This window comes from Parambassis ranga, chromosome 9 (genome assembly GCF_900634625.1).
Source record: "Parambassis ranga chromosome 9, fParRan2.1, whole genome shotgun sequence".
In the NCBI taxonomy this organism is placed as follows: domain Eukaryota; kingdom Metazoa; phylum Chordata; class Actinopteri; family Ambassidae; genus Parambassis; species Parambassis ranga.
The window spans coordinates 19997960-20009196 of NC_041030.1; the positions used below are offsets into that span (position 1 = coordinate 19997960).

Consider the following 11237-nt stretch of genomic DNA (forward strand, 5'->3'; position numbering starts at 1 on the left):
AGAAATAAGAGCTGCTGCCTTTTGTCGTGTCATTTCAAAGAGGGGCTTGAATAATAAACGAGAGCAAAGTGTTCAAAGTTGAGAGAAACCCTACAGAAGTCACTCGAGCTGGATATTCAATCATCATTTTCCCCTGACGATTTGCTGAACTTAGCTGCAGAGCTGTCTTGTCAGAAGCTAATGCAGCACCTCTCCCTCCTTTGCAGCCAATATTATTTCAGCAACGGCGCATAGACTGCACGTCTGACTCATTGTACTGGCAGGGAGGCCGGCGCTGGTCCCAGCCACAGCCAATCACATTAATTATAAGCATCAGCTAGCTTTAAAACAATTTCATACATGGATTAGCAAAGCTCTGAAAGGTCACATTTAATGAGGGGTCAATCTGAGGAACCCGAGTTTGCTCGAGACGTTAGGAGTGTTACTTATTTTCCCAAAGCTCCAGAAGTTTCAAAGAAAATGGGCCTAAAAACAGGCAGCCCAGCTGAAACTGGGCTACTCTAATAATGTCAGATGTATAGAGCACTTCTGTCTGGCTCGGACTGGACTACCAGCTATAATTACACTCTCTGAGGCAGCACAGACTCTGAAAAGCCAAAAAGGCTCTCAGCAACTTTTGAATTCTTTAGATTGTAACCATCGGGCTGTTCACACATGATAAGTAGCTGCAGTCGCTGCTGGGGTGGGTGCCAAGGTAGCACCTCAGAATTTATACAGTCCATAAATAAAAACCATTCCTGGCTGCAGTCTGCAGGTTTAACTCATAATCTGATTTGAGATTACTTTATCACAAACAGATATTTCATTCAAGCGGAATCATTTTTCAATTTCGCTCGTATTTTTCTCCCTGAGAACTCAAATACAACTCGAATAAGCCGCTTTGTGGCTCGGCGCTAAATAGCAAGATTATACATCTGTCTCAGCTGTCTTGTTCAGACCAAAGCAAACCACAGGGAGTTAACAGGGATTAACAGTCACTGGTTACTTCCCACTCATAAAAACGGTCTCTGCGGTCTGAAGGGCACACAGAGCTGTGGTCCCTGCTGCCAAAGCAGGAAGGCTTCGCCTGAAAGCTGTGTGTTTGGACAAACATGTTCGGACAAATAAGTCACTTGGTGTGTTTACATGGGGCAGAACCTGTCGCCATGGAATCAGAACATTCCTTGTAAAATGTGCTTATTGTTATGAATTTGTGTGTCTTAAAGGTAGGGTAGGAGATTTTTTTGAGTGAGAGTCAGCCAGATTTTGAAAGTAAACACACGCCCCTTTCTCTCGGAGCTCACCCCGAAGCCACGCCTCCCAGCCAGTCTGTGACTTCGGCCATCTTGCACGTACCTCTCTGATGCGCGCAGAGCAGGAAGAGAGTGACAACCAGCCAACTCTACATGCAGGGGCGCCTCGTAGGATTAGCTGATGTTTTTAGCGTTTTATAGCTTCCACAGATGATTCATATTCTTCCTTTTATTGCAAAACTACTGAACTAATTGGCTGCTTTCGGATTGTAAAGAGAAGTTACACTAATTTAACAATAAGTGCATCAGAATGAAATCTCCTACCCTACCTTTAGGACAAACAGTCATCATGGCACCTAACCTCAACCACTAGCTTAACCACCTTAGTGAGTGAAGGTTCAGCGCTCTGCACCTCCTATCACAGACCTCTGTGGCTGTGTTTGTCCTCTGATTGAATGACATCAGCAACGTGACCATGCCTCATATCTGGGGGATACAGACACTACCGTCCAAAAGCTTGGGGTCACTTGGAAATGTGTTTTTTTCTTTTTTTTAAAAATGAAGATAACTAGTAATCAGACATTGTTAATGTGGTAAATGACTGTTCTAGTTAGAAAAGGCTGATTTTTAATGGAATAGGAGAGGCCCTTTCCCAGCAGCCATCACTCCTGTGCTCTGTGTTCTGAGACATTGTGTTAGCTAATTGTGTTAAAAACGCTAATTGAAGATTAGAAAACTCCTGTGACATGATGTTACCACAGCTGAACTGTTATGATCAGAGAAGCTGTAGAACTGGCCTGGTGACCCCAAACTTTTGAACGGTAGTGTATGATCCTGTTATTAAAAACTATTATGAGCTTCAATCAGATCTTTTTAAACCTGAGAGTGAACGACTTTTAAGTCTGATGTCTACGACTACAATCCCACTCTGACCAGTCGAGAGGTATGATGGCCGACGGCTGGTTCTGATCTTCCAGTTTTAAAAGAATCTTGTTAATAGGAAGGACAAAAGCCAGCCACAGCATGTCAGTCATGTTCACAAAAATACACCAGTCCTGTAATCCTGAGGGCCAGAACATGCCACAAACACACCCACTGGGACTAATGGGTGACACTTTTCCAGGTTTGGGACTTATTCCTGCAACCTGTCACAGGTAAATCACTTGCATACGTCATACTGGTGTGTCAACAGTGTTTGTGTAATTGCTCTCACTGCCAGAAGTGGGCGACACACAACATTCTACAAGTGTTGCACTGTAGCTTTAAGGATGGTGTGTGCAGTCAAGCTAGCACTGAAATGCTAATATATCTCCGAATGACTGTTTGGTGGGCCTGACGCCACCCAAGTTTTATTACACTCCTTGTAAATGATGTTAACATTCGTATAGTGTGGTGTATAGAATAGAATAGAGTGGAATAGTGTTTACTAATGGCTGATAAAGTGCTGCATTCTGGGCCTTTGAATATTTACTCTAAATGGTTAATTGTGCAGCAGTGTTTTATCCCTGTTTACCTTTGACCCTACTTTAAAAGTATCCTTTCTCCGGGCAGTCACACTCCCTCTCAGAGGAATCTAACACCTCACCGCCAGCCTGCACCGCTAAGACAAATACTCACTGGCAAAGGCCAGCTATGAACCTGACTGTTCCCAGCTCGGCTGCTGGACAGAAAACCACACATTAATCAGCTGGAAACAGACTGACGATAAAGACAAAACAAACACTTTCTCAAACATTTTCAGAGACACATCAGTCATCTAAGACAAACTAACATTTAAACTGTGATCCATAGACCTACGAGGAGACTGGACCGAATGTGGAAGGACATGTCATGTCACTTTTTTGTGTTGTGTTTGTTTGGAGATGACACACTTACTGGAGGTCCTGGTTCTCCCTTTAGTCCAGGTGGTCCAGCCAGCAGTGAGAACTGGGTCGGTTCCAGGTCAAATGTTTGGAAGCCATCTGTTGCAGCTGGAGTGACTGGAATGAGCAAGGTGGGTTCGACATCCTGCACGTTGGTCAGTTTTGGCTCAGGTTTCTTTGGAGCTTCTGTGGTTAGCTGCTCTTTATGGGGAAAGTAGGCGTTTGAAGGAGACCCTTGTGTGGAAGCAGCTGTGGTCTGGAGGTCTGGCTTCACCTCTGGTGGTCTGGTGGAATCAGGTAAATGTATGTTTTTCCCAAGAGAGCTAGTATCCCCCCGCTCTGCGGGCTCTCTGGTGTCTGAACGCGGTGTGGAGTTTGGTGGGGTCACGCTGATCCGGAGAGACGTAGTAACAGTCTGAGTTGGAAATTTATACGGGCTTTCCAACCCTGGATGAACCGGTGGAGAATCCGACGCAGCAGCAGCAGCAGGGTTTGGAGGACTCACTGTTGGATGCATGGAGGTTTTGTTCCACGTCAGCAAGCGTTCAGTTGGAAGAAGGATTGTAGTCCTGGTCTTTCCCCCAGACCAGGCCAAAGTAGGTGTCTGGGCCTCTTTGGAGATCTCCGTCAGTGACGGCGGAGTGACAGTAAAGTTTGCGTCTGTGGAAAACAGAGGTAGCAGGGGTGGAAACACGGGCCGATACGTGTCGGCTTCTCTGCAGTGTTTCTTAATGTAATCACAATAGTTGTGAGCTGCCTCCGCAGAGGGATAAATGTCGAACTGACAGATGGCGCCTTCAAATGGCACCGAGCTGTGGTTCATTTTACCCAGCAGGAAAGAGCCCTCTGGATCCAGGGCCTCCTCTTTTTTTAAATGCAAATCTGCATGTGCACTTTTCTCACCACAAGATGTGCTTAAGAATACTTTCTGGCCTCGAATGTCCAAAGCCAGGCTGTGCCAGCGGCCATCGTAGACATCATAGTCAAAGCTCACAGAGCTCCTCTGCCCCACGTGGACGACCACCTTCCCCAGAACGAACTGCACCCCCAGCTGCACTTTCCTTCTCTTAGAAAGAACTGAGAACAGAAAAGCGCCGTTGGTGCGATGCACAGACAGGCTGAGGATCAGGGAGAGGCTGGTGGTGTTGTAGGCAGGAGGGATAACGGTGCGCAGAGGTGCCTGGATGCGTGCCCTCGGGGTGAGGATAACACCAGACTTGAAGGGGATGACGCCATTAGGGATTGGTCGAGCGTCCGAGGAGGACGACCCGCCTGCCCTTCGCCCAGACAGTCCAAGCTGCTGCAGAATATCCACATCTGCAGAGAAACAAGAGGGAAAAGTCAAAGTCTCATACCTCTGTAGACTTAAAGCATATGGAACACCAAACGTTTTATTCAAGTAAATCTGCAGAAAAGGATAAAAAAAGGAAAGTGCCGTAGTTTCTGTTGTAATTTAATGTTATTATGCCATGCTGGGAGTTTAACGTCAGACTAATGGAAATCCTGCAGCAAAGGCAATAAAAGGCTGCATGATGTTTCCGATAGTGGGTCACACATCAACATTTACTTGTGGGGATTGCTGTGAATTATGTAATAGTTACATCAGTCTTAATTAGAAGAAGGATCTCAGGAGAAGAAGGCTGGACGAGTCCCCGGAGCGGACGCTGGTGGGGTTTTTTTAAAAGGTGCAGACACACACACAAAAACCAGTCATCTCACTTTATCTGCTAATGTGTTCTGATTAAAGCAGACTGAACCCATGCTGTGGTGTTTTCTGCACGCTTTAATTGCTGCTTGCATCTCATGGGAGGAAACTGTTTCACACATTAAAATGTGTGTGTGTGTGTGTGCGTACTGTATATCACTCCTAATTGGATCCATACCATTGTGCACCACTTTCAACAAATCCATGTTTCAGTGGAGCAAATCGCAGCCTTTACTTCCAGAGAGTTCTTTAAAGTAAATCCACTTTCATGATGTATGAGTGGCTCCCAGCCTTCTGACACCACCGCACTTTCCCTGTGCAACTTATAAGGTGCTGGTTTTGTTCATTTCTACATCAGCATGAGGATCATCGGCTGGATGATCATCAAGTAATTTAATTTGAAAAATCACATTATTGCGTTTACCTCCTCATTGTGTTTACTTCCTGTCTATTTTCTTCCTCTGATGCTGGAATGAGGGTAGACTGGCTGCTAGCATGCTATCAATAGTAAATACTATAACATAATATACAGTATATACAAGTCTGGCTGCGTTTGTTGCCACTTACAGCAAGAAGGATCCTGGCTGTCTCTGGCTTTCTCTGGGTACTTGGGCTTCCTTCCACATACTACACTATGTGCATGTTAGGTTACATGGGTGTCAGTGGTTGTTTATCCCTCCATATTAGCCCTGTCTATAGACTGGAATGGATCATGGGGGGTCAGGAGCTGATGTCTTACCAATGCATCCCAACAAGGGTTGAAAAGACTTCATTACCAACAGATAATGGACATAAAATGAGCTCTCAGCCGATACGACGGCGGCTGTGGCACTGGTAGAAGGTAGTTAGTTGTCCACTAACTGTGAGGTTGTTGGTTTGATCCCGCGCCCAGACTGACGTGTCCATGGGCAAGACACTTAACCCTAAGGTGCTCCCAGTGGTTGCACCACTGGTGTGTGAATGTGTGTGTGCTACATTTGCACAGACCATTTATGATGAAGATGGTAAACTGACACTTGAGGATGTCCATGTTGTCCCCAGTGGACATGTCGGTAGCAGCATGTTAAAGACACAGATACTGTATGTCTGCAGCGTGGAGGTGTTTAAAGAGTCAGAAACTGCTGCTGCTCCCTGCTCGTGACAGCTCTTCATTAGCATTCCTTCAACATTACAAGATTAATTAGCCAGTTTAACAAGCTAATTGCGCTGCAGGAAAGGCTTGATATGTCTCTGCAGCTGTAATCATCTGTCACCACATTGGACATGGGTGCATCCCTGATTTGTTCTCAAGACCAGTAGACCAGTTAAACAAAGAAAGAAAAAAAGAAACGACTGAACTGACTAAAAAAAACAAAAAAAAGACTTTTAACCTCAAGTCCAAACACTGATGTGCACCACTTGTTTGACCCTGAAATCTAAACCTGAAGGTTCCAACCCCCCCAAACCAAAAACCACTAAAAACAACAGCTCCAAGGTTATTTAAATCTGGATATTACTTTCACAAGAATAACACTGAGCTTTTCAAAAGTCAAATCTGTTTCAGATTGGTTTAAAAAAACAGATGGAAATGTTCCCATTATCATACTATTGTCCATTGTTAAGCACTGTCCAAGTCATCAGTAATGTCAAACAAAGGTTGTCTTGTTTGGATCAGCAAGGTTGGAAAATAAAGACAAATTTATCATCTCGAGCCGATCAGCACGTTCTAAAAATACAGACCATCAATCCTCCCACTGCGCCAGGACCTTAAAGCGTACATATAAATCTCAAATATCTACCATTTCTGGATTAATACAAAACAAATGTGAGCTTGCCTGAAATAAACTGCTACATAAATGATGAACTGCGCCTCAGCAGAGGAGAAACAAGTATAGACACAATTCCTGTTAGGAGGAGGGAAACCCGGCACAGTGTGTGCAGGCAGCGGGGGGTCAGATCCACTGCTAAACTCACACACGGATAAAACAAACTTCAAACAGAGAGTGGAACGAGAACAAAGACGATCTGCGGTGAAATGTCTTATATAGCACTGATTTGAATTGTTAATGCAGGATAAGGAAAAGAAAAACGTTCTTTTATTGTTGGGCTTTCATTGCAAATCTAAATCTGAGCGCACTGCCTGAGGCTGCTTCATCCCAAAGAGAAGCACAGTTAACATTATAATATCACCTATAATATTATATTGTGTATTGATTTATTCAGTGAAATGATGCAATATTGCATTTAAGGTCAGAACGTTGTGTGTTTAAGGGTTATTGTCTTGCTGCATGACCCACTCTCTCTTGGGATTCAGAGGTCCGGATGTGTTTTCATTTGCAATTCACTGCTCAAGCTCAGAATGAATCATTGATCCGTGTATGACCGGAAGCCGTCCAGGCCAAAGATGCAGCAAACAGGCAAAATCCATGACACTACCACCACTGTGCTTCACAGTTAGGATGCAGTTCTTATGGTAGAAAGGAACGTAGGGATAGTGCTAAATCTACTGCTTCAATCTGTGTCCTCTCTATCTGCCTCACCCCCTCTATGCAATTTCCCCATTGTGGGACTAATAAACGTTTCTTAATCTTATCTCCCCATCTCCTCCCTTCTCTCACTCTTCCTTTCACTTTCTTGCTCTCTCACACCTTCCTTGCCAATCAGCTGAAGCCCTCATCTCTCCCGCTCTCCAGCCTTCTTCACCACCACCAGCACCAGGTCTAGACACCAGGGAGCATCTTAATTTCATCGACCTCTCCTCCTGCACTTCCCCCCTTGTGATGAGGACATCACCTGAGTCTCTCCTGGTTGATATAATGTACTGAATACTAGCTTAGCAGTGCTTTCTGCATACCGAGTGCTGCCTACTGTAGGTGGGTTTGGGGACGGCCATGGTGTCCACTGTCCCTTCCATCATCAGCACACAGATAACTACAGGCTGCACCTGTGTGAGAGGAAATACCTGTCCAAATCAGCAGGTGGCCGAGAAACTGGAAGAGCTACAACTCACATGGGATGAGATTCTCATGCTGGCCAGCGGACATGACCAAAGCACTGTGAGTTTTACTACACCACATTAAAATGCATGAGGGACAGCCTAGAGACGGCTCCTTTCATCTTCTTTACATTACTGAGAGCAATCCCAAGATGTCCTGTCTTTCTTCTTCATATGAATGATTTACCATCATCATCATTATTATTCAAATGGATTCCAGGTAGAAGTAGATAAGGGGGGGGTTAACCGGTGACCTCCAGGGACACTGGATGTATTTATGGCCTTGACAGATGAGCTGTCATCTGGAGGACGGTGTATTACTGTACAGTGTGTGTGCAACTTACAGGTCTGCGCACATCAGCTTCCCCCAAGGAACCATGTGTGCATGAGCTATTTAACAGTTGATAAGCCGAGTATTTTTCAGCAAATATCTGTGCCAGCAGAGTCCCAGGTTTATATATAACCAAAGTAACACATCCTTACATGTGAAGAAACACTGTGCAGTCATCATGGGTAGAAAAATAACACCATCGGATGAAGACAGAATTACTGAGAATATCCCAGGAGCTGTTATCAGCAGCTGGGATTGAAAGGCAGATTCTGATTGACAGCAAAAACATGCATCTGTCTAAGATGTGTGAGAGAAATCTGACAGAAACAGACATCAACACTGAGCTGAGTGTGAGTCAGAATAACAAAGAGTGCTGGGAGGATTCCGAGCTGCTGCAGACTGACGAAGGTCTGCAAGTCCATCAGGTCACTTTCAATTAAAGTAACTGAAACACTGTTTGTGCAGAGGGTGACGCTCTACTTCCACCATCCTCCATCACAATCAATGCCAAATTCTAAAAGGACATAATGCACTAATGCAGTTCAAGTATTTAGTGCATGACTTCAAGAAAGAGGCAGAAAAGGACAAACTCAACTGGTGACAAATGACTCACCAACACATGGGGCTGGACGCTCACATCATGACTAAAATGTTTGGTGCTACACTTGTTACAGATCTGCTGTAGTACATCCTGGTACCTTTGGCACCTGTCATGTTTTTTCTGGCACATAGGTACCAGCACAGTATTATCTACAGGTATATATGCACAATAAGGTGCCACATAATAACCCCCACTCTAAATGATCCAGTGCAGTGGAGACTCCTCAAAGTGTCACTGTAACCTCCTCAGTCTCACACTGGTTCTGATCTGTTTTACAATGTGTGTGCATGAAAAGACAACAAACAAAACAACAAAACAATCATCGTGGTCCTTACCTTGTGCTTGCACAGAGAGCCTCAGAGAGCAGGTGTAGCAGAGCAGAGTCCAAAGAATCAGAACTCTCCTAAAGAGAAGAAACGTATCAGATTATCAGGTAACCCTTTATGTAGTCTGATCATCAGTCTGTGAGATTACAATCCTGAATTTAAAGTTGCAACTCCTACATCCACCTACCGCCGTGATCAGAGCTGCTGCTTTGCTAACATCTGTTTCCAAACAACGAGCTTTGTCTTATCTCACCGTCTGAGCAGATAAGCTGAGCGGGGCTGCAGGTGAGCGCTCCTACAAGGCCACCACCGACCAGAAGAAACACTGCCTCAAAGCCTTCACATGACAACAGTGGCCTTTACTCTCACACACACTCTCCAGTGACATTTATACTTCAAGACAAGTGATGACAGATGATGTGATTTCTCACACACAGAGCTGGGAATTGCTAATGATCTCAGATGAGTGTCATCCATCACGGGATGTTTGGGTTTTTAGTTGTTGGTGGTTTTTTTCACACTTCACACAGCAGATAAAACTGCTGAACAAGTGTGGCTCTGAGTGGCGCACGCTCTGTGACATAATGAAAGCAGCTACAGGAAATCTTTTACATTTGTGGTTTTCCAGAAAGCCGCAGTTAAAAAACCACTGGTCAACCACTGCCTGGAAGAGCTTTCACAGCACAAACAGAAACGGAGAGGAGGAGGAGGGGGAGTGTGTGTGTGTGTGTGTGTGTGTGTGTGTGTGTGTGCAGCTTGTGACTCTCATGTCCAGCAAGAATATATGATGCAACATTTTGGCTTTTTATATCCCCTCCCATTGGGACAGCAGGCCAACCAGCTGAGTGAGATGCACAGCAGGGAGGAGAGAAAAGGAGGAGGAGGAGGAAGAAGAGGAGGAGGAGGAGGAGACTGTCTCCTCCTCTCATACATCTAACCTCAAATCAGTCCCAGACCATTTGGCAGCTCATTCTGATACAAGCTGCAAAGACACAACTCCTAGAACAGTACAGCAGACAACAGCTTTCAGTCAACTGACTGAAATGGTTTCCATACACTTATCTGCAGCCTATCAAAGGTTACCACCTGTTACAACTTATAACTGAGTGTTTTTTTTTAAGAATAAACTCTTAAACATCACTGATTACACAAGTACTGCTGGAAAAACCCACTAAACAGTGAATCAGCGCATAAGGTGCCTGATAACGCAGGAAAAAAACAGAGAGAGGGACTATTTTCTGTGTCATTTATCAACTCACCCCCCGACTCCAGAGCTTTTGAGTTTGGAGTACGGGGCATTTTCCGGCTCCATAGCGGTTACTTCATTCTTTTTGGAAGTTGTTACTACAGTCCAGAGGAGGCAGATCAACTTTTTCCATCCCAGGTGTTCCTCGAGGTTTACGCACGGGCTTAAACGTGTTAAAAAATACCACAATGCGGGATTAATAAATAGTGAAAATGCTTCTGTCTGTCATTGTCATCTTCTTCTTCAAGCCTCTTTTCACAAGTTGACAAACAGAATGTTTAAAAATTAGACAGAGACGCTGCGCAGAGCTCCACCTGTGCGCTTCCTATATTGTTCCCCCAGTCTTCCATTCGCGCGTAAAAAGAGCACAATCCAGTTTTCCAAAGAGGGAACCGTTGCAGGACGAGATGACGAGCGCCGTTGTGTATGCAGCCCGTGTGTGTGTATGTGTGTGTCGACTTTCCAAAATGAAAGTTTATTGTGGACTGAGGGAAATCTTGAGAACCGGGAAGAGAGAGGGGGGGACACCTCCCTCTGTCGCCCTCAGCTGACATCCAGGGAAACTAATTTGCAGCTGAAGGTGTGTCTTTCTCTGAGAGCAGGACCTCTCAGATTGCACGGGTAACATGATGATTATGCAGCGTGAGGTCAGTGAAAGATAGTGATGATTGTGATGTTTTAGTTGGATGCATTTGGAGCATTTGCAGCACAGACTGTAGAAGTCAAAGCCTCCCAATCTGCAGAAAATGTTGCAGCTCTTTGTTTGTTTGTTTTTTTTAACTAAACGTTGACTTTCCTTGAAGTTGGACAGATTTGGACAGCTGATATAACCACGGATGTCCAACAGGAGGCGCTGAAGCTTTATTCATCAGAACTGTAAGCAAATCCGTACCACGGATCTGAGACTTTTTAAAATGTTTGTTAATTCACTTGATTGTTCAGCTGCTATAGTTGAGAACA

General features: G+C 44.8%; 1 protein-coding gene across 1 annotated transcript in view; it reads right to left on the minus strand.

The window, feature by feature from the left end:
- Positions 1 to 10730, minus strand: part of col27a1b (collagen, type XXVII, alpha 1b) — a 53119-nt gene extending 42389 nt beyond the window's left edge. The window contains exons 1-3 of the mRNA XM_028414473.1: positions 10291 to 10730; positions 9041 to 9108; positions 3108 to 4411 (exon numbers count right to left, since the gene is read on the minus strand). Of these exons, the coding sequence (XP_028270274.1) occupies positions 3108 to 4411; positions 9041 to 9108; positions 10291 to 10343 (1425 nt within the window). The 5' untranslated portion in view covers positions 10344 to 10730. The remainder of the gene's footprint in view (positions 1 to 3107; positions 4412 to 9040; positions 9109 to 10290) is intronic.
- Positions 10731 to 11237: the final 507 nt, after the last annotated feature.